The sequence below is a fragment of the Dama dama genome, chromosome 28 (genome assembly GCF_033118175.1).
Source record: "Dama dama isolate Ldn47 chromosome 28, ASM3311817v1, whole genome shotgun sequence".
Classification (NCBI taxonomy): domain Eukaryota; kingdom Metazoa; phylum Chordata; class Mammalia; order Artiodactyla; family Cervidae; genus Dama; species Dama dama.
The window spans coordinates 17490863-17515566 of record NC_083708.1 but is presented as its reverse complement, the minus strand read 5'-3'; the positions used below and the strand labels follow the sequence as shown (position 1 = coordinate 17515566).

Sequence of the window (24704 nt, the reverse complement as noted above, 5' to 3'; positions counted from 1 at the left end):
GCCCACCAGGGGAGCAAAGCCCAGTGAGGAGCCTAAACTCTCCACCCACCCCAACTATAACCAGACCCCCCAATCGCCAGCAGACGGCACACGAGCAGCGGGGACAGGGAGAGGGGCCGGGCTGGCCTGAGGCCCGGAGGCCGGATTCTGCGGGAGGACGAACACACTCAGGAGCTCCCGCAGAGCGTGGAGGCGGTGAATCCACGGGAAGGCGACTTCATCAGCAAGAGGAACGGGAGACAGAGGCAGGGGACGAGGGAAGGCTCCTCTGTGAACCCACGCTCCATCTGGAAGGCCGGGGGAACAGCCAGAGAGCCGGAGGCTCAGCAGGCCCCGCGGCACCGGCACCGGGTCAGGGATGGAGCAGCAAGGCCTCGGACAGCGCACACGTCTCTGCGGACCCAGCGAAGCGGGATCGGGCGGACTGGAGAGACGGCAGAGGCCGAGGCGGCCGGGCGGGCTTCCGCCCAGATGCGGGGATTCCAGCCCTCGTTAAAGGTCCTGACCGTGGTGAGGCGGCGGTGGGGGCGATCAGAGGACGGGGCTCAGCGGAGTCCGGACTCCGACGGGAGGGGACAAGCATCAGAAGCCCACCAGCAAGGGGCAGGAGACTGCAGGTGAAGTGGCAGACACCCTGGGGTCCGGGCAGCTTCCCGATGTGAGGTTCTAAGGACGGAGCATGCCGAGGACACGGCCACGTGCGAGCCTGCCGCGAGGGCCAGTGTTCACGGCCCGGACAGCGGTGTGGCCTCGGGCAAAACTCTCGGAGCCTCATTCTTCCTGTCTATCAAATGGGAATAAGAATGGCAACCGTGCCTATCTCACGGAGTTACCGTGAGGATATATTATGAGGTAATACTTTGGCCACCTGATGCAAAGAACTGATTCATTCGAAGAGAGCCTTATGCTGGGAAAGACTGAAGGCTGGAGAAGGGGAAGACAGAGGATGAGATGGTTGGATGGCATCACCTACTCGATGGACATGAGTTTGAGTAAACTCTGGGAGCTGGTAATGGACAGGGAGACCTGGCGTGCTGCGATTCATGGGGTCGCAAAGAGTCCAACACGACTGAGTGGCTGAACTGAATTGAATGGATGTGAAAACACTATAAAAATTGTGTAAACAGTCTATTTTTTCTGTTGCTGTTTTATCAATCTGCCATAAACTTAGTGTCTTAAAAAACACACACTTATTCCATTACAGTTCTGGAGGTCAGAAGTCTGAAGGAGTCTCAATGGCCCAAAGTGAAGGGGCCAGCAGGCTTGTGCTCCTTGTGGTGGTCAGTCCCCACGTCCTTTTTCCAGCCTGCATTTCCTAGCTCATGGTCCCCTCTTTCATCTGCACAGGTCAGTTCCGTTCAGTCGCTCAGTTGTGTCCAACTCTCTGTCATCCCATGGACTGCAGCACGCCAGGCTTCCATGTCCATCACCAACTCCAAGACTAAAACTCATGTCCATCAAGTCGGTGATGCCATCCAACCATTTCATCCTCTACTGACCCCTTCTCCTCCTGCCTTCGATCTTTCCCAGCATCAGGGTCTTTTCCAATGAATCAGTTCTTAGCATCAGGTGGCCAAAGTATTGGAGTTTCAGCTTCAGCATCAGTCCTTCCAATGAATATTCAGGACTGATCTCCTTTAGGATTGACTGGGATCTCCTTGCAGTACAAAGGACTCTCAAGAGTCTTCTCCAACACCACAGTTCAAAAGCATCAATTCTTCAGCTCTCAGCTTTCTTTATAGTCCAACTCTCACATCCATACAGGACTACTGGAAAAACCATAGCTTTGACTAGACAGACCTTTGTCAGTAAAGTAATGTCTCTGCTTTTTAATATGCTGTCTAAGTTGGTCATAGTTTTTCTTCCAAGAAAAAAGTGTGTTTTAATTTCATGGTTGCAGTCACCATCTGCACTGATTTTTGATCCCCCCAAAATAAAGTCTATAACTGCTTCCACTTTTTCCCCATCTATTTGCCATGATGTGACAGGCTTCAGCAATATGGGAACCGTGAACTTCCAGATGTTCAAGCTGATTTTAGAAAAGGCAGAGGAACCAGAGATCAAATTGCCAACATCTGCTGGATCATCAAAAAAGCAAGAGAGTTCCAGAAAAACATCTATTTCTGCTTTATTGACTATGCCAAAGCCTTTGACTGTGTGGATCACAATAAACTGTGGAAAATTCTTCAAGAAGCAACAGTTAGAACTGGACATGGAACAACAGACTGGTTCCAAATAGGAAAAAGAGTACATCAAGGCTGTATATGGTCACCGTGCTTATTTAACTTATATGCAGAGTACATCATGAGAAATGCTGGACTAGAAGAAGCACAAACTGGAATCAAGATTGCTGGGAGAAATATCAATAACCTCAGATATGCAGATGACACCCTTGTGGCAGAAAGTGAAGAACTAAAGAGCCTCTTGATGAAAGTGAAAGAAGAGAGTGAAAAAGTTGGCTTAAAGCTCAACATTCAGAAAACTAATATCATGGCATCTGGTCCCATCACTTCATGGCAAATAGATGGGGAAACAATGGAAACAGTGGCTGACTTTATTTTCCTGGGATCCAAAATCACTGTGGATGATGATTGCAGCCATTAAATTAAAAGACATTTGCTCCTTGGAAGGAAAGTTATGACCAACCTAGACAGCACATTAAAAAGCAGAGACATTATTTTGCCAACACAGATCCATCTAGTCAAGGCTATGGTTTTTCCAGTAGTTATGTATGGATGTGAGAGTTGGACTCTAAAGAAAGCTAAGCACAGAAGAATTGATGCTTTTGAACTATGGTGTTGGAGAAGACTCGAGAGTCCCTTGGACTGCAGTGGGATCCAACCAGTCCATCCTAAAGGAGTTTGTCCTGGGCGTTCATTGGAGAGACTGATGTTGAAGCTGAAACTCCAGTACTTTGGCCACCTGATGCAAAGAGCTGACTCATCTGAAAAGACCCTGATGCTGGGAAAGATTGAGGGCAGGAGGAGAAGGGGACGACATAGGATGAGATGGCTGGATGGCATCACCGACACACTGGACATGAGTTTGGGTGGACTCCGGGAGTTGGTGATGGACAGGGAGGCCTGGCGTGCTGTGGTTCACGGGGTTGCAAAGAGTCAGACATGACTGAGCGACTGAACTGAACTGAACTGAACTAAACTGATAGGACTGCATGCCATGATTTTAGGTTTTTGAATGTTGAGTTTGAAGCCAACTTTTTCGTGTCCACAGCAAACAGCAAAGCATTTTCAAAATCTTCTGGATTTAGATGCTGCCTCTCCTACCTCCCTCCTTCATTTATAAAGACCCTTGTGAGTACTGAGCCCACATGGGTAATCCAGGTTAATCTCACCCCAAGGTCAGCTGATAGCAAACTTAATTCCCCAGCCCCTCCCCCACCATCATATAAGATATATGATGTCAATATAATATATTCATAACGTCTAGGGTTTAGGATGCAGACATCTCTGGGGGACCGTTATACACACAAAAGTCTCTAATTTGATGTCTACTTGTAGTCAATGTTTTATTTTTCAATTTCATAAAGAATATGTCCAAGAGTTTATGGTTTAAAAAAATAAGGAATATATTTTCTAAGCGACTAATTATTAAGTCTCTTAAGATTTAGCAACATACACTAAATATATAAAAAGCTAAACGATAACTATAGGTTTTGATATTTAAATTCATATCATCATTCACTTTCCTAAATGAGAATTTAAGACAAAGATACTATTGAAAAATCTAAATACAACTGTAAGCATTCTAGTGTTAAACTTCCATGATGATATCCTGGCCTCTGAAGAAATAGTATACAATACTAGGATTAGTTCATGCTATTTCTAATCACAGAAATTAACACATTTTGATGTTGAGAAAATAGGGAAGGTCAGGCTGTCAAACAAAGGGCATTAAATAACACAAAGGGAAACCTCCCTGACCCCAAGCAAGCACAGAGGCAAATGAGGAAAAGGCCATACCGGGGCCTGTAAGTAGAAGACAGCTCAGCCCAAGTTAAGTCAAGACTGCTTCCTGGGACCCCAAGAGCAGGACCAATGCAGACCTCTGTAGGTGACCTGGTTTCAGGCCAGGTATCTTTGATACCTGCCAAATGTCAGTGTAGATTATATCTGCAAGTCCTACTACTGGCTATCTTAAAAATATAGGACAGATATGAAACTAAGACAATAATTCCTAAAAAAAAAAAGCTATTGAATAAACATAATGAAAAGTTACATTAAAAAAGCACAAAAATAAATCAGATTTATCCAAATCTAAAAAAAAGTCATGAATCAAATATCTTACCCTACATTTATTAATAAATTTTAACCAAGCTACTATCCGGGAATTATTCCAAACAATCTCCAAGATATCTCATTCCAGTCTCCTCTTTCTTGAACATATATATGTATATATATTGTGCATATATATGTATATATACACACAATCCTTATATAGCTAATATTCACCACGATGCCTCAAAATTCTGAAAAATACCAAGTTCTTACTGATATCATTTAAGAAACACTAAGTTGTGGTCAGAAAAATTTTACTATTGAATGTACTGAAAACATGTTGCTGAATATTTTATTTAAAACCTGGCTGTACAAGAATTATAAATACATGAATTCCTTAGTCAGAACAGTAAAGGATTCATACTACACCCTTTTCTCTACATCACACAAAGAAGGTTAAATAAAATCAATAGCATGAGTCATGTTTTTTAAGAAATATAATTAATCAAGTACTTCCAAACTATGAAAACAGGTTTTTTTCCAAAATATCTTTTTTCTCTGAACTATGGGGTTTTTAGTAAATCAAGAATAGTATCATAAAAATATAATAAAAGGAGCCATCCTGCATTTCATTTCAGAATATATTCTTTTTTGAGATTGTTTATTAGTTAAAGAAAGCTAAACAAAACATAGAAAAGCATTTATAAAGAGTAATTGTTACTCAATTTTTCTACTAAAGAAGGCTTATGAATATACCTGGAAGAAAATGATAATGGTAATAATGATGATGACGGTAGCAATAATTACCAAAGTTTGAATGACTTAATCTAAAGTACTTTTGCCGGGGAGACAAAAAATCCCCAGAGATAATGTCATTAAAATTTATTTATGAACCATCATCCTAAATGTGAATGCAGTGAGCAATTATGACCCTACTTTCTCTAAATGGCAACAATTACCTTTCCAAGTAAAGCAGAGGTATGTACAAGTAGAGGACAGCTCAACCCAAGTTAAGCTCCCCAGACAGACATAAGACTAAGATGACAATGATATACTGGCTAAACAACAAAGCCACGCATTCACTCATTCTTCCATGACTTGTGTCATGATAAATGGTATAAAAATACACTTCAGACCAAACTATACTATGATAAGCTTCTTCTACACAGTTTCCAAAACTACTATTGTTTAGGCCAATCCTTAAGAGAAAAACTAGGCTCAAAAAATATTTGCATCATCTGGTAACTGATAAGGAATATGAATGACAGTATCTGGAAGGGTCCAAGTCACATAAAACCTGTTTAAAGTAGTATTAAAAGAACAAAGCAAAAAGATTGAAAAAAACACAAATTAAGGAATATTAAGTATCTTGAGGCATTTATCCATGACTAAGACTTAGCAGCAGCAGCAGCAAGAAACAAATTATTTATGTCAGATATATACCATGGATAATCTGACACTTAGTTTCTGATGGACCACATTAGGAAGAAAAAGAAATTTCCACTTCCCAGACAGAAAGCTCAGTATCTTTCAAAATGTCAAGAGCTAAATCATAAAGTTTTCTATAATACTGATCAAGTTACATCTTAATAGAAAGGAAAAGAAAAGGTGGATGCACAACAAACTGGATTATTAGTTCACCTCTGTCAGAGTTTGGAAAATTCAGGTAAAGCTCTATGTTGTAAAAAAAAAAAAAACCTGAGCATTAGACAATGACATGGGGAGCAAATGCTGGGCAGAGAGCTGTCAAGAAAAACAAGGTCCAATAACCCTGTGAACCTTTTACCCAGTGAAATATAGTAAATAAGTTAGATGGACCTCTTGATCTCCTCTTTGACATTTTTAGTACTCAACTAAAAAGGATTAAAATGTGAAGGCATTTAAAAAGGACCAGATACTCAGGAAGATAATAAAGCCATGCAAAAAAGAAGCTCTCTATTATGTCTCAAGAGCCAAGCAGCAAAACAATTTTAGGTTACCTGAATGTCATTTGTAATAAAAGAATCCCTGAGTCAACCTTTGAAAACCATGGTAAATAAACAAGGGAAACAAAAAATAATAATAAAGTCATATTATTATTAGGAAGCATCACTACGAACAAAGCTAGTGGAGGTGATGGAATTCCAGTTGAGCTATTTCAAATCCTAAAAGATGATGCTGTGAAAGTGCTGCACTCAATATGCCAGCACATTTGGAAAACTCAGCAGTGTCCTCAGGACTGGAAAAGGTCAGTTTTCATTCCAATCCCTAAGAAAGGCCATGCCAAAGAATGTTCAAACTACTGCACAAGTGCATGTATCTCATGCACATGTATCTCATGCACTCATGTATCTCTTTGCTAGATATACTCTAGCAAAGTAATGCTCAAAATTCTACTAGCCAGGCTTCAACAGTACATGAACTGTGAACTTCCAGATGTTCAAGCTGAATTTAGAAAAGGCAGAGGAACCAGAGATCAAATTGCCAACATCCATTGGATCATCGAAAAAGTAAGCGAGTTCCAGAAAAACATCTACTTCTGCTTTATTGACTATGCCAAATTCTTTGACAGTGTGGATCACAACAAACTATGGAAAATTCTGAAAGAGATGGGAATATCAGACCACCTGACCTGCCTCCTGAGAAATCTGCATTCAGGTCCAGAAGCAACGGTCAGAACTGGACATGAAACAACAGACGGGTTCCAAATCGGTGAAGGAGTACGTCAAGGCTGTGTATTGTCACCCTGCTTATTTAACTTATATGCAAAGTACATCATGCGAAATGTTGGGCTGTATGAAGCACAAGCTGGAAGCCAGATTTCCAGGGGAAATATCAATAACCTCAGATATGCAGATGACACCACCCTTATGGCAAAAAGTGAAGAAGAACTAAAGAGCCTCTTGATGAAAGTTAAAGAGAGTAAAAAAGTTGGCTTAAAATTCAACATTCAAAAAACAAAGATCATGGCATCCAGTCCCATCACTTCATGGGAAATAGATGGGGACACAATGGAAACAGTGAGAGACTTTATTTTCTCGGGCTCCAAAATCACTGCAGATGGTGACTGCAGCCATGAAATTAAAAGATGCTTGCTCCTTGGAAGAAAAGCTATGACCTACCTAGACAGTCTATTAAAAAGCAGAGACATTACTTTACTGACCAAGTTCCATGTAGTTAAAGCTATGGTTTTTCCAGTAGTCATGTACGGATGTAAGAGTTTGACTATAGAGAAAGCTGAGCACCGAAGAATTGATGTTTCTGAACTGTGATGCTGGAGAAGACTCCTGAGAGTCCCTTGGACTGCAAGGAGATCCAACCAGCCCATCCTAAAGGAGATCTGTCCTAAATATTCATTGGAAGGGCTGATGCTGAAGCTGAAACTTCGATCCTTTGGCCACCTGACGGGAAGAACTGACTCACTGGAAAAGACCCTGATGCTGCGAAAGATTGAGGGCAGGAGGAGAAGGGGACAACAGAGGATGTGATGGTTGGATGGCATCACTGACTCAATGGACATGAGTTTGAGCAAGCTCCAGGAACTGGTGATGGACAGGGAGGCCTGGTGTGCGGCAGTCAATGAGGTTGCAAAGAGTCAGACACGACTGGGCAACAAAAGAGCCACAAAGAGGAGAAGCACAAGCTTAAAACACAGGCATCTACACAGAGAAAAAAGCCATTCATCAGAAGCTAAAGCTGGGTCGTGAGGACAAGTCAGAGCTGCAGATGGCTACAAAGCAATGTCCAGCTGGAGATTCTGGGCCATGAGGCTAAGCGACCACAACAGGCATTACCCACTAGGTGTGCTCACTCAAATCACTGACACGCTATTTCATACATAAAAGAAACGTACTACTTACCCGATTGATATGGTTGTTCCTTAAAATAGCCTGCAGCAGGGTCTTCTCAAACTCTTCCAACTTTTTGGAACACTTTCTAAGAATATGATTAGATAAGTTGCAATCACCAATCAGTCTAGCTAAAGTATCAATAGCTTCTGTCCAAAAGCTTGAACAAGGAAGTTTGGGTGCTCGGTAAAAAGCGATCAAGCCATCCAGCAACTGAAGAACAGAATCTGATATTGTGGCAGAGGCATTTTCAAAGTGGCTGAAGTCTGTTTTCAGATGCTCTGACTTAGTCAGGTTCTTTAGTCCAAGCAGATGTTGCAAGAAGTGCATGTGAGAAGACAGAGGCTCTTCTGGGGGAGCACAAGGTCTACTCCCAATGGGCAGTGATGAGAAGGGGGTGGGGGTCCAGCCCTCCCCAAAGCACTGGGGTGTCTCTGAGGGCGTCTGCTGCTCACTTGATAAATAACACCCAGAATCTTCCAGCAGAGTTGGTGTACTTTCAGAACTTTTAGGTTCCTGAGCCTGCACCTGGGAAGATGGGTCTCCTGAAATGGAAGAGAATATAAGTGTTATCTTTTGGTGGCTAACATTTCATCAAACTAGACACTGATTTTTCTAACTTAAAACACTAAATGAAGCATGAAACACATTCTTAGACATCTGAGAAGCTGTCATGTAAAAATTACATAGAGGAGAAAAGTGAATGAAATTGCTTGGACTGACTGTAGAAAAGTTGCATATCTGGGAGAAAGTACGGTGATTAACCCCACATACTGTCGGGTCACTAACTTTCATCAAGGCCATGCCTGAAAGACACAGAAGAGAGACCAGAGAACCTGGTAGAAGTCAGCATCTAGTACCGATCCCAACAGGTACCTGCAGAATAACAGGTGTGTCTACGAAAACAGGGGGGCCACTGCACATCACACCCAGGTTAGGTCAGTGCCTCCTGGAAGAGGTAAGAGAACTAATTTATAAGATATAAGCAGGAGCTCCAAGTTAAAAGTTCGAGGAACAGGGGGAAGAGGAGAGAATTTCACTGACCAAAGGGTAAGCAAAACACACAGACTTAAAAAGACAAAGCAAAATGCTGTACTTATAAGAGCCCACCAGTAGTTTCACGTTCCTTTTACAGAAAATATAAGGTAAGAGATTAATTAAATTAGACATGTATGTAGAGCCCAAATCACAAAAAACTTAAGAGATTAAGAACCTCAGAATATACATTCTGTATAATTTTATTTAAAACTGTATTAATGTTCACAGTGAGTATAATCTGGAAAAATTATGTCTATATGCACGCATAGACCTAATATACAAAAATAAATATATAAACAAATTATATATACATGCATGCGTATTTGTTTATAATTATCCAAGTATATGTATCTAGATCTGTGTATATATATATTCACACATATATTTGTATGTATGTGCATATATATATGTATGTGTATGTATGCATATATATCATAGATCTTTGAAACCATATATATAACCACGAGGATCAGTTGAGACATATTACAGTTAAGGCTTAACTTAGTAACTTTATGTAACTCCTTGGCAGAGATGTCATCATAAACACAAAAAGGTTGTTTGTGAAATGATTATCAGTAAAAATGGTGACTGCAGCCATGAAATTAGAAGACACTTGCTCCTTGGAAGGAAAGCTATGACAAACCTGGACAGCGTATTAAGAAGCAGAGAAATCAGTTTGCCAAAAAAGGTTCGTATAGTCAAAGCTATGGTTTTTCCAGTAGTTATGTACAGGTGTGAAGAGTTAAGAGCTTAAAGAAGGATGAGCACTGAAGACTTGATGCTTTTGAATGGTGGTGTTGGAGAAGGCTCTTGAAAGCCCCCTGGACTGCAAGGAGATCAAAGCAGTCAATCCTAAAGGACATCAACCCTGAATATGTACTGGAAGGACTGATGCTGAAGCTCCAATACTTTGGCCACCTGATGCAAAGAACTGACTTATTAGAAAAGACCCTGATGCTGGGAAAGACTGAAGGCAAAAGGTGATGAGGGCAACAGAGGATGAGATGGTTTAATGACATCACCAACTCAACGGACATGAATCTGAGCAAATTCCTTGAGACAGTGAAGGACAGGGGAGCCTGGCGTGCTGCAGTCCACGGGGTGGCAAAGAGTGAGACGCAACCGAGTGTCTGAACAACAACAACAGCATCCCCACAATACTGAGATCACTGAGCGTCCTTCAGCACACTCAAGTATCTATGAAACCAGTTTCAGAAACACCGATGTCAGCAGTGGAAGCAGGAACGGGACAACACACGGTGTGACTCAGGGAAGCGAGATGATCGCCTTTTCATATCACAGGCCACTCTATGAGTTCCGTGAGGGGCACACTGGAGAAGGACTCAGTCAGACACGGAAGATCAGTTCAGAGTGGCCTCTGTGATGTCTGGTGATGAAAGAAACGAACCAAGAAGTTGCAGTGGAAAACTAGAAAGGAAGGGCTGAGTCGGGAAAGCAGCACCAGCGGAAGCCAGCTGATGGACCGGATGCAGACATCGGAGTGAAGGGGGAATACACGCATCCTGTGCTTCTGACTTGCACACACAGACAGGAAAGGGGCTTAGGAGAAACGCTGAGAACTTGGAAGCAACCAGGGGAATTCTAGGCTAAGATATTCACCTGGAAATTGGCCACAGAAGCCACAGGATGTGGAAAAGGTCTAGACTGCAGACACCTTAGGAGTCATCAGTGTGCGGCGGCGGTGTTGGAAGGAATGGTTACGAGGCTCCAAGAAGCACCCTGAGGAGTGTCAATCTGAGGGCTGAGTGGAGAGAACGGTCATCAGGGAGACAGAGAAGAGACAACTTAAGAGGTCCAAGAGGAGAAACAACATTGACATGAAAGACAAGTGAAGTTTCAAGGAGAAATTACATGCAGGCGGGAAGTCTGATCAGATAAAGTGCTAATGAAAAATGTGTCAGAATTACCAGTTAAAACATCACACGCGATCACGTCCTGAGCGGTTTTTGGTCAGTAGGGGTGGTGAAGTGAATGAAAGAGTGGATGGGAAAGTCACACACACAGGGGAAGCTGGCCAAGGCTCGTGAGGACCTGGGCCAGGAGAGCTTGACGTGGGAGTAGCTACCGGTGAACATGGCAGGACACACTGGGAAAAAAAGACACTTGAGCAATTATAGATTACGATGGAAAAAAAAAACAAACCCAGATAAACAAAAGCTACAGATAGGATAGAAAATAAAGCCGGGAGGTGGGGCAATAGCCAGTGAGCAGGTGAGAGATGGAGTCAAGGACCCACGGAAGGGCAATGTTTACTGATGAAGAAGGAATTTTTTACCCTGAGGCTGAAGGAAGTAGGATGACAATGCACAGGGTTATAAAAAATAGCCATGGCACATAGGAAATTAAAGGATATCTCACCCAACAGTCTTTTTTTTTTTTTTTTTTTTAAGTTGAATGGGGCAGAAGAATAATGGTAAAGCAGCATTCTCTCCCTGCCCCACCACATACTTGAGATCTAAATCATTGATCCTTTGTCCTTCAGTAAAATTTGAAGCTGATGAGGCTGAACCAGAGGATAGAGCTTCAGTTCAGAGAGCACTCATTTAACAAGTGTCTACTGTGACCACCACAAATGTGCAAAGATGAGATTGTGAACTATCACTACAAAATCTGTACTCCAAGTTAGGGAGGTGATGAGGCAAATTCACAAATGTGGTGGTACCAGAACGGCAGCCTGCCAGCAACATGTTTAACTGCATGCTGCTATCTCTGCATTACAACCAGCAGACAGCATGTTCATTTTAAACTGACAGACACTTTCATTTTCTTATGAGCAAGGATAAAAGAACTTCTCAAGACATCCATCTTACTCCTCACAAAAGTAGAGCAGAGGGTATTATGGTAATTCTTCAGGTAGATTACATATTTCTTTCAGGGAACTCAAAATAGTTCTCTGCTAAGAAAGTGAACATAAGTTTAAATATTTCATTAACCTACTCAATTTTCCATCAAAGTAAGCTGAACTTCATGGGTGATGATTTCAGGAAGACTCATAAAATGAATTCTCCCAACAAGTAAGTTGAGAGGCAAAAGCTGCTTTCTTGCTTTTGCTTCTCAATCCCTCCTCACTGGTACGACTGTGGGCAAGTCATAACCACACCATCTCATCTCCAGGTGCTCAAAGATGCAAATCTGAGGGCAGCAGTTCTAACCACACACATGGCTCTCATGACAGGAATTGTTGTTGTTCAGTCGCTAAGTCGTGTCCGACTCTTTGCAACCCTATGGACTGCAGCACGCCAGGCTTCCCTGTCCTTCATATCTCCCAGAGTTTACCCAAACTCATGTCCATCGAGTCAGTGATGCCATCCAGCCATCTCATCCTCTGTTGTCCCCTTCTCCTCCTGCCCTCAATCATTCCCAGCATCAGGGTCTTTTCCAATGAGTCAGTTCTTTGGATCAGGTGGCCAAAGTATTAGAGCTTCAGCTTCAGCATCAGTCCTTTCAATGAACACTCAGGGTTGATTTCCTTTAGGATGGACTGGTTGGACCTCCTTGCTGTCAAAGGGACTCTCAAGAGTCTTCTCCAGGCCCACAATTCGAAAGCACTGTGACAGGATTACACAAAACAGAACACCATTCTTTCTGCCGGTCTGTTTGTGTGCTTTCAGAAAAGTGATGAGGGCACATGCTGGAGAACCCCACGTGTGTGGACCCCGCACAGGCAGCAGGCTCTCAGCGCCCTGCAGGCACACCTGGCTCCACCGGGGAGGACCACGCTGACGTGGGGCACAGTGAGGCTCACAGGATGAACCTTATGCCACCACAGAGAAGAATCTTTTATTCATATTTCACTTTACAAAGTGGTTTCAGGAACTAACTCAACTGATGTTCAGAGCAACCCTGGAAGGCTACGTGGCTATCCCAAATCTACCAGTAAGGACATAGGCACAGGCTGAACTTGATGAGAGGACTGAGAAAAGCCACAGGGAGAAAAGGGAAACCAAGCCCTCCATCCCAACGCCTGCCAGCCATGGCAGAGGTCTGTGTGTTTCCAAACCAGATTCTGTACATTTCCACGATGGCATTTGCCAACTTCTATATGTTATGCAGTTGTTCATGAGCTCCTAGGTGGCAGAAGTTCTGTCTCTGGTCATATCTGGGGTTCCCTTACTGAGTCATGTTCTCATCTGCAGAAGACACCCTATGCCTTCGTGTGTGTGCTCAGTCACTCAGACATGTGCAACTCTTTGCCACCCCATGGACTGCAGCCCACCAGGCTCCTCTGCATATGGAATTCTCAGGCAAGAAATACTAGGGTGGGTTGCCATTTCCTACTCCAAGGGATCTTCCGCACTCAGGGATCGAACCCTCGTCTCTTGCATCTCCTGCACTGGCAGGAGGATTCTTTACCACTCTGCCATCTGGGAATCCGAGAAGACGCCTGATCAGGGGAAATGCTTAGTGGGAAAACCTGCTGCTCACTGTGGCAGATCTCCTCTGACCCTGCAGTATTCACAGTGCGCCGTGATCTTAAACCAAGCCACAACAATTACATGAGCAATCAGATAGAACAGACAGACAGACAGAGTGTGGCTATTCAAAAAATAACTCATAATGTCTCAGAGTACTTGCTAACAAGAGCCAATAATTTTTTATAACATCTACTACCTTTGGTAAACAATTAATGTCCTCTCCCATTTGTCCTCGGTAATGAAACTTTGAAGAATACAAACATTGTTTGCATTGGAAACCAACAGTTTCATATTGGATATCCCTCATGGCCTAATATGTCAGGTAAATAATAGTGGGCAAATGTTACTATTATATATATCCTTATAAAATGGAAAAGAGAAACAGGGGGGAAAACTTTCCTAGAGAGAATTAAACATCTTCAGTGATAATGAATATTAACAGGTTACAGTCTTGCAACAGTCATAAATAAGACTATTCATAGACAAGTTTTTTAAATATCCATCCTTCTCCAGGTAACACTGAGCATGAAAACAGAGAACACCCCTGTCTCTTTTAAAGAATTTTCTGTAACCACAGATTCCACTCATTGGCTATATGACTTTTCTCAAAGTCATACATCTCAAAGCATGGCTCACAAAGCATTGTACCCAAAGGAAGGAGAGAAAATGAGGCCATGCTCCTGCAACTTTCTGTAATTCTTGCTTTTTCCAGGAGGCATTAAGGTAAAGCAGAAGCTAGAGATGCTTCGTAATTTCTTATTGGGCTGAAGGGATTGAGGACTGTAATCTCCCTCCAAGTCACTGGATGTGATCTAATTAATACATGTGTTATCAGATTTAAAATGGATAATAAACTACACACACACACAAGCTGATCAGGCACAGTCTAGTACACATGAAATGCAAATAAACATTATCATTATTAAAAGTAATAGGTGTCAAGAAATCCAAATCATGCTAAAGTGTGAAATCACATATAAAAATACATGAAATAAGATAGCAATTAAAACTACACATTTGGTGTAAAAAACATTCTATAGTCTCTCCCATACATTAGAGCCCACAGACCTGATATTCCACTTTACTGGGCCCTTGCCTCTTCCATTTCCTTGCAGTTGGTAATTTCCACTTTCACTCCACTCACCATTTCAGAGTGGATCGCAAGCACCCTTAACAAAACACAGCCAGTGCCCTCCACACACCAGGCCCTGGAAACGCCCACCCCCTAACAGGAAATACATTTCCTGCTACCCCCCAAATAGTCACTTCCACATTAATTTTTCATGCCTTTCCTCATCCATTTCCACAGTTCCTACTTCATTTATAAAATCAGGCCTATGGAACCAGCTGCTTAAACTGCATCTTTCTGTTCGTCCTGCAAACACCATGAACTTTATAAAAATGAACAACTTATCTTCACGCAATGCACACAGCAACATACAGTGCAGATGTGTCCCACACGCTATCCATGTCAGCCGACCGCGGCCTATCCCTCCAGTCACCAGGCCTGTCCGAGAGGGAGCATCCTCACCCCATCTCACACACCGAAAGGTCATGTTATGCCAGTTCTATGTTCTGTGTGTGTGCAAGTCAGGACACTTCAAGGAAACAGAACCAACAGGACAGAGAGCGAGCAACAAAGAAATAAATTTCTTACGGGGAACTGGCTTGTGTGAGTATGGAAGCTGAGCATTTCCAAGACCTGAAGTCAGCAAGGAGACCCAAGAGTGCAGTTCCCGTCCAGCTATGAAGCCCCAGGATCAGGAGAGCTGACCGTGTGCATTCCCATCTGACATTCAGCAGGTTCCAGACCCAGGAGGGGCCAAGGTTCCAGCTCAGTGCGAGTTTAAAGGCCGGGGCGTACTGACGTCCCAGCTCAGAACCAGTCAGGCAGGAGGCTTCTCTCTTACTCGGCCTTTCTGTTCTCAGGAGGTGAGCAGAGCAGATGCGGCCCGTCCACACCAGGGAGAGCAGGCCGCCTCACTCCACCTCCTGACTCAGATGTTAGTCTCAGTTATGAACACCTTGATAAAAGCATCACAACTAAGTTCTGACCCAATGTCTAGACACCCAGTAGCCCAGCCAAGTTGACACATGAAATGAACCATCAAACCCGTGTCTTGAGTCTGTCCATCTCTAGCTCCTTCCACCAGCACCAGCTCCTGTGTTGACCCATACCCTGTACTGGCCTGATCGATCCTCCTGCCTCTGGTTAGTATTGTTCTCCTCTAGGCTCCATCAGGAAAGTCAGTCTGCTGAAATGTTAGCTTGATCACAAGACTCTCAATCTTAACACTGTCCAAGGGCTTCCCTTACCTGACATAACAGGGTCCTCTCAGATCCTCAGCAAGGCCCACAGAACCACTCTGGCCACTTTGCCAGCCTCACTTTTATCCTCTTTGTATTTACATGCAAGCAAAATTAACCCGGGAACCCCATGGACAGAAGAGCCTAGCAGGCTACAGCCGCAGGGTCGCAAAAGAGTCGGACACACTTAGGAGACCAAACAACAACAACAGATACTAAACTACTTACAGTTTACCAGAACACACCCAACTAATTCACACAACCATGAATTTGCACAAGGTGTTTTCACCACTGCCTGGCACGTGCTTCTACTATAACCCAGAGAAGGACGGATTCTGAAAACCCTCCTCCAAAGTCCTCCGGGAAGCCCTCACTGCTCTCCCCAGGGACAGGATATCACGCCCGGTCTGGGCATCTTTCACTTTGCTTCTATTACCGCACTCATCAACCTGTTATGAATTTATTAGTGACTCACTAACAGAAGGGAGAGACTCTTGAGAGTAGACACAGAGTTTCCTAATTCAGGTATTTCTGTTCACTGATGCCTGCCCTCCTACATACTGAGTCTGAATATTTGTTGAATACTGTTATTGTTCAGTTGCTAAGTCATATCCAACTCTTTGCGATCCCATGGACTGCAGCACACCAGGCTTCCCTGTCCTTCACTATCTCAAGGAGTCTGCTCAAATTCATGTCCACTGAGTCAGTGATGCTGTCTAACCATCTCATTCTCTGCTGCCCTCTTCTTTTTTTGCCTTCAGTTTTTCTCAGCATCAGGGTCTTTTCCAATGAGTCAGCTCTTCTCATCAGGTGGCCGAAGTACTGGAGCTTCAGCTTCAGCATCACTTCTTCCAATGAATATCCAAAGTTGATTGTCCTTAGGATTCACTGGTTTGACCTCCTTGCCATTCAAGGAACTTTCAGGAGTCTTCTCCAACACCATAGTTTGAAAGCATTAATTCTTTGTTGCCCAGCCTCCTCTATGGTCCAACTCTCACATCCATACATGACTACTGCAAAAACCATAGCTTTGACTATACGGACTTTTGTCACAAAGGGATGTCTCTGCTTTTGAATATGCTGTCTACGTTTGTCAAAGCTTTCCTTCCAAGGAGCAAGCATATGTTAATTTCATTGCTGCAGTCACTGTCTGCAGTGATTTTGGAGCCCAAGAAAATAAAATTTGTTACTGCTTCCACTGTTTCCCATATTTGCCATGAAGTGATGGGACTGGATGCCAAGATCTTAAGGTTTTTTTTTTCTTTTTTCATGCTGAGTTTCAAACCAGCTTTTTCATTCATCTATTTTGGCCACATAAGAAGCTCTTTAGTTCCACTTCACTTTCTGCCATTAGAATGGTATCATCTGCATATCTGAGATTGTTGATATTTCTCCGAGCAATGTTGATTCCAGCTTATGCTTCACCCAGCCTGGCATTCTGCATGAATGCATATTAGTTAAATAAGCAGGGTGACAATATACATCCTTAACATACTCCTTTCCCAATTTTGAACCAATCTGTTGTCCCATGTCCGGTTCTAACTGTTGCTTCTTGACCTCCATACAGATTTCTCAGGAGATGGGTAAGGTGGTCTGGTACTCCCGTCTGTGAGAATTTTCCAGTTTGTTGGGATCCACACAGTCAAAGGCTTTAGTGTACTCAATAAAGCAGAAGTAGATGTTTTTCTGAAACTCCCTTGCTTTCTCCAGGATCCAACAAATGTCGGCAACTTGATCTCTTGTTGTTCTGCTTTTTCTAACCCAGACTGTATCAATACACCTGGAAGTTCTCAGTTCAGGCACTTCTGAAACCTAGCTTGAAGGATTTTGAACATAACTTTGCTAGTATGTGCAATGACCGCAATCATATGGCAGCTGTAATATTTTCTGCCATTGTCTTTCTTTGAGGTTGGAATGAAAAGTGACCTTTTCCAGCCCTATGGCCACTGCTGAGTTTTCCAAATCTGCTGACATATTGAGTACAGCAGTTTAACAGCATCATCTTTTGGGATCTGAAATAGCTCAGCTGGAATTCCATCAACTCCACTAGCTTTGTTTGTAGTAATGCTTCCTAAGGCCCACTTGACTTCACACTCCAGGATGCCTGGATCTAGGTGAGTGACCACATCATAATGGTTACCCCAGTCATTAACACCTTTCTTGTGTAGTTTGCTGTGTATTCTTGACAACTCTTCTTAATCTCTTCTGCTTCTGTTAGGGCTTACTGTTTCTCACACACACACACACACACACACACACACACACACACACACACACACACACACATACAATTGTTGTTGCTGAGTTGTGCCTGCCTCTATACAACCCCATGGACTGAAGCCCACTGGCTCCTCTATCCATGGGATTCTCCAGGCAAGAATAATAGAGTGGGTTGCCATTTCCTTCTCCAGGGGATCTTCTCGACTCAGGGATCAAATCCACTTCTCCTGCATTGGCAGGAGGGTTCCTTACCATTGAGTCACCTGGGAAGCCTATACACATATATACATATATATAGAAAAAGTTAAATAAAATAGTATATCTTCAAATGCAGTCATCACAGGTATATATGGTTTGTTCCTACCATGATTTCTAACAGTAATAATCACTCACTTGTACTGATGCAGTGAACAATTTATAAAAGAATTGTTTATGCCACCTGGTGGTCAATTTGGAAACGCTTCACAATTCGTATTCTAATGGACAATTTTCACTTTAAAGCAATTGTTCGACTTCTACTTCTGGAAGGATATATTTTAGCTTATTGTAAAGCACGTTTAAGACATTCTGACCAAGAAAAGACTGCAGTGTTTTGTGTTTTTTTTTTGTTTTCTTTTTAGATTCTGTTCCCATACAGGCCAGTACAGAGTCCTGAGAATAGAATTCCCTGTGCTATGCAGCAGGTTCTTATTAGTTATCCATTCCATATATAGCGGTGGTATATGTCAGTCCCAATCTCCCAATTTATCCCTCCCAGGCTGCATCTTTATTTAAACCCACACGAGAAGCCTGCATCACAATTTAACTTTGAATACACCATGAGAGACAGTAATATCAAATGCAAGAGATTACAAACTAATGAAGTAACTGTCTCAGCTGAATTGTCTTCACTTGAGATTTACCAAACAAAACAGCGTATTTGTGTGTCTGACTGGTTCAGGACTATTTGAGTATATAGTTCCTCCTGACTTCAGATGCTCAAACTCTGGGCGTTCCTGGTTATCCCCATCTCTTTCCTCCAAGCCATCTTCTAGTTCACCAAATAAACCATCCATATGCCTGCACCTTTGGCTTTCTCCGCTTGTTCCAACCTCCTGGACATCCCTGCCTTTCCTACAGCCTCAGAGAACTCCTCTGCGCAGAAGAGTCTTAGATCTCTATCTCCAATCCTACTCATCCACCAAGCTCAAGCTCCTACGTATCTCGATATGACTTGACCTCAGGACAGTAAACAACAAATGTCCAAAACAAATCATCGCCTTCACCTATACCTGGTCCAACTTCCAAAGAAGGCTGCTGCTGCTCTCTGTCCAACACTTGAACAGTAAGAGTCAACTCTGACCTCCTTCTTAATCTCCTCCATATGCCACTGACAAATAACATAACCCTGCCTCACCCTTCTATTCCTTGGGATCACTGGCTTTTACAGTTAAAAGTTTACGTGTTTCCTCTGCCTGGGTTGCTCTATCCCCAACCCAACCCATATTTTCTCATGGCAGGCTCCTCATTATCATTCAAGTGTCTTTTTAAATGGCACTTCTTCAATGAGGCCTTCCCTGACCATACAATCTAAAGCTATCACCAGACTGGTCTCTGTCACGTCTCCCTGCTTTAATTCTCTGCATCTCACTTGTCACTGTCTGACCACCTTTTGCTGGTAAAATCTGTCTCACTCACAAGAATGTGGGCTCTGGGAGAGTCTGACTGCCTGGAATACTAAGAACTCAATGAATATTACTCAATAAATAAAACCCTTTTTATACCATGTCTTTATTTCTATGCCAAAACAATTCATACAAGACCTGGCCTATGACAGTGACTTCTCTGTCTCCAATCTCCTCCCTCCTCAAACAATTCTAAACACGCTGCCCAATTACTCTTCCTGAATAATCTTCTCCTTCAGGTCACCTAAAGGAAGCACTCTCAGAAAGTATACTGCTTGGCACACGCATGGCACACACCCAGTAAATGCCAGTCTCCCCTCTGTCTCCTGCTGGAAAGTCTCCGAAGGCCTCACGCTGCCTACAGAATAAAGTATGTTTTCCACTTGCTGTCACATCTGTTATTAATAGGCTCCAATCTAGTTTTTCATCTTATTTTCCAGAATAAGTCTTCATGCTCTGCATGCCACAGTCAAATTAAACCATTTGCCAGTAGATTCTTATGTCCTTAGTTTATACTGTTGCTTGCCTGAAATGCTCTAGTATCCATAGTTTTCTAAATCCTACCCATCCTTCAAGATCAGTATCTTCCTCCAAAAAGACTTTTTAAAAGTCCTGGTTCTCTAAAACGAAATAATCACTTACCCTCTCCTCTGAACATCAGATCAATCTCTGGACCACAGGGTCTCACTGGGTGCAATACATGAAATGGTTTTGCCCCCAACAGTAGACTGTGTGATCCCCTGGGCAGGGCTCAGGCCTTATCACACTCTGTAATCCTCACCCTGTTTGTACTCGACAGCTAGTGAATAAAAGAAGCTGAATAAGTGAACAGAAGAATTTCTCCAAAAGGAAAAGAATTACTGGGGTAAAATTAGGAGCTGATAAGAAGAATTAATTTCTCTCTGGATGGAGCCATTTAGGGGCACAGTCCACGGAAGAAGCAGGGTCCTAACTCTACTTCCTAACAAATGGGAAGTATCAGGTTGAGAGGTGGTGGACATTTCTACTGATGCCAACGTCATAGTCCAACAAAGAAACATCAAAACCATGAAAATACAACCTGCTATCAAGTGAACCAATGACTCCACCAGCATAACACCCACTTGTCAGGTGTGGGAGCTCTGAACACCATGAGAATGACTGAAGTCCACAATATGCCCCACTCACTGGCCTCCCAGCGGTGCGGAGGCCAAACCGCATGGCTCCCTACCATCTCACCGGTGTTCCCTTTCCTGTGACCTTCAAGCTCTCCTTGACCAAGCCTCTTCCAAAAGAACTTGCCTGAATGTGTCTCCCACCACACCGCTGACGGCCCTGCTATGACTTCTGCTCTTGGCCCCAGGGTTCCAGCTGCTCATAGACAAGCTGCTGAGACGGTGCCCGGCGCTGGCTTGGTCCTCCAGCCCCCTTGATAGAAAACAGGCTGGCTTTCATTTCCACGAGATGTGTCCATTTCACTTTATCAGAAATTAGAAGCACTGAGATCTTTTACCCAACCTACGTGACCATAAAGGGAACATACAAAATGCATGTCGTCCTAGGCTCAGCGTTTCCATGGGAGGACTCCAGGATTCTGATTTCACATGAACATCTCGGAGGAGTCCCATAACTGAGTGAATCCCAAAGGAAAGGCTTTGCTTCTCCCATATCATGCACTTGGCCTGCCATTTTAGTTTTTTTGCTGCGCTCTGAGAAGATACACTGAACGATCTTACACCAGTGAGTTTCAACCTTGCCTGCATGTTACAGTGACTTGCACACCAGACCACACCCTATGCCAAGGACATCATCATCTCCAGGCAGGGCTGGAGGCCGGATATCAATATTTTTTTTTCCATTTATTTTTATTAGTTGGAAGCTAATTATTTTACAATATTGTAGTGGTTTTTGCCATACATTGACATGAATCAGCCACGGATTTTTTTTTTTTTTTTAAGTTTTTTAAAGCCACTAGGGCTTCCCTGGTGGTTCAGATGGTAAAGAATCTGCCTGCAATGCAAGAGACCTGGGTTCGATCCCTGGGTCGGGAGGATCCCTCCGAGAAGGGAATGACTACCCACTCCAGTATTCTTGCCTGAAGAAGTCCATGAACAGAGGAGCCTGGTAGGCTACAGTCCACAAGGTCACAGAGAGTTGGACATGACTGAAGCAACTAACACATTACTACAGGTGATTCCAATGTCAGGACCACAGCCTTGGATGAATTCCTGCTTGTTCTGCTTTCTTAGGAGAGCAGGTGAGTGAGCTGTGCCCCCTTCATACCATCTCCACTACCAGCTTCCAACCTCTCCAAAAGGCCTTTCTCCTCCCTCTCTACACATTTGTGTTTTTTTTTTAATTTTTATTAGTTGGAGGCTAATTACTTCACATCATTTCAGTGGGTTTTGTCATACATTGATATGAATCAGCCATAGAGTTACATGGCGAATCTTTCAAATTTCTTTTGGAATTCCACTCCCTTTTCAAGGCTCACCTGTGCCACTGAATGTTCTCTCTGGCAAAGGGAAGGGCCTCATATGTTCTAGCTGTCTCGTGGGCACCGCCCTATGGACTGCAGCCTCAGACTCTACCCAGCGGCCCTGTCTCGCTTCCCACTGACATTCTCCACTCAGCAGCCAGAGCATGAAGCTCACAACTCCTACTCAGGGCCAACCAAAGGCTTCCCACTGAACCTGAAGTCCTACCCGCCGGGTCAAGCCCGACGCACCCTGTTCTTCTGCCCCACCTCTGGCCTCTCCCGGCCCTCTCTTCCTCACTCACCCTGCCCCCAGATACACTGGCCACTTTCTGCTCACCGAGCAAGAAGCCTCCTTCCCGCCTTGCAGCCACTTGGATGACCCTGCTCCTCCAGGAGTCACCTCCGATACCTCCTTCTCATGATGTCTCACTGACCGCCATCCCCAGACACTCCATCGCTTCAGCCTGGTTTAGCTTCTCCACATGTTTTAATGTGCTCTGAATTTTTCTTGCTTATTGGTTTACTTATTATTGTCCATCTCACCCAAAGGAATATAAATTCCACTTCTTGTTGTTTTCATCACTACTCCAGAAATCACAATTTTTATGGAATAAACATCAATTAATCAATGAGTGAATAAACATGGATAGAACCTGAGACAAACCTATATACATCACACGTAGTATCTTTCCAAGTGACGATCTCAGGGACTCCTGCCTCTCTAAGCAGACACCATAAACTCACCACGGGCAGCAAGTAAAGCTTTCCTCCTTTTCCAGCCTTGAAGGTCAAGCACAGTACTGAGTAAATATCATGTTTCAGTATGTTCTTGTTGATATTTCTGGTTATTTTAGAAGATTCTCAGCATTGTATTAAAAATGTGTGTGTGTATATTTTTTTTTAAACAAACGTTCAGCTACCTGTGTAGTCCTCTGACCTCTGAACGTCTCCTTACATTGTCTGCTTACTGAATCACACCTGAAGGAGCACAACAAGGAGTCTCTGTTAATTCGCCTTCCAGTGGTTCCCCTTCATTCCCACTCTCCAAGTTACATCCATCTGATGCAGTACCTGTGAATCTGCAATGGCAGGCTTTGCCGGGATGTGACCACTGATCTGTCTGATAACAGTCGGGTACATTCCTGTCTAATTGATGTGTACCTGTTGAGATCAGAGACCTCAGCCAGGAAACTGCTACAGAGATGCTCCAAGTCTAAGCTGCATCTCTGGGGATAAGGCTTCCTCCAACTAGGACATCTCCTAAAGCCTGCCTTAGATGGGCTATCAGTTCCAGTTTCAAGATTTTAGTGTATTTGTTAGTTTCCATCGGACATATCAAGACTTTGTTCATGAAATCTAGACTTTATTAAGAATCAGTCAAAAACTTACTGGGCAAGAAGATAGTCATGTTCTCCCCTAAAACCTTAATGACAATCTCGGACACTAAGGAAACTGCTTTCGATGAAATGGAAGAAAAAAACAAAATTCAGGCAATTTTGCTAGGGTCACTTAAAATATAATTTGCTTTATGCCCACAGTGAGCAGTTTTACCTTTCAATGCCCTCTAATTCTTATTTATTTCAGAATCAATAACAGTTCAGTCTTTCCCCAGCTAACTGCTAAACAAATATCTTTGGATAACTCAAGCTTCCCCAAGGAAATAATCTCCAAGTATCTTAGGATACATAAAACATTCATAAAACCCACTTTAATCTTCAGGTCTGATGACTAAAGATAACATTTCTCCCCAGTGTGAAAGATTACAGTAAGAGCCATGAAACACACCAGTCCTCCTGCCACTGCCTTTCAGAGCCTCGACGTCTGTTACCTGTTGTCTCCAGGTTCTGGGAGTCCCCATCAATTCTGGTGACCCAGGTGGGGGGCTCAGAAATCCCCACTCACATCCTAGACATCCTCTCTCCCTTTCACAAGGAGGTGTCACTCCACCATGAGTCTGACCATGGATCTTGCTGGTACCAAGAAGATATATTTAGATGGTGGTTCATTAAATACATGTTCCTTTTCCCTCTCAAAATGTAAAACAGTTTTGACTTCATAATTAACTAAATCAATAAATAACCTATACATGTATCACTGTTAAATAAAAAGTTCTTCCTTCAAACTCCCAAATTTCAAAATCTTGACTCCAACTTTTTTTTTCATTTATTTTTATTAGTTGGAGGCTAATTACTTTACAATATTGTAGTGGTTTTTGCCATACATTGATATGAATCAGCCATGGATTTACATGTGTTCTCCATCCTGATCCCCCCTCCCGCCTCCCTCCCTATCTGATCCCTCTGGGTCTTCCCAGTGCACCAGCCCTGAACACTTGTCTCATGCATCCAACCTGAACTTTGAGCACACTCTTTTTCTTCTCTCCCTACAGCCAGTTAGTTATTCCATAAGCCGCATTATTTTTGTTTCAAAATGCATCACTCTGGCACCTTTTCATTCCCCATGCCAGTGTCCTAGGTCATGTTCTTCCCACTTCATGCTGAGAGCACTATCATCTTGTC

General features: G+C 43.2%; 1 protein-coding gene across 1 annotated transcript in view; it reads right to left on the bottom strand.

The window, feature by feature from the left end:
- The window catches only part of MEI4 (meiotic double-stranded break formation protein 4), a 188434-nt gene that overhangs the window by 150183 nt on the left and 13547 nt on the right, over positions 1-24704 (bottom strand). The window contains exon 2 of the mRNA XM_061131603.1: positions 8075-8607. Within this exon, the coding sequence (XP_060987586.1) occupies positions 8075-8607 (533 nt within the window). The remainder of the gene's footprint in view (positions 1-8074; positions 8608-24704) is intronic.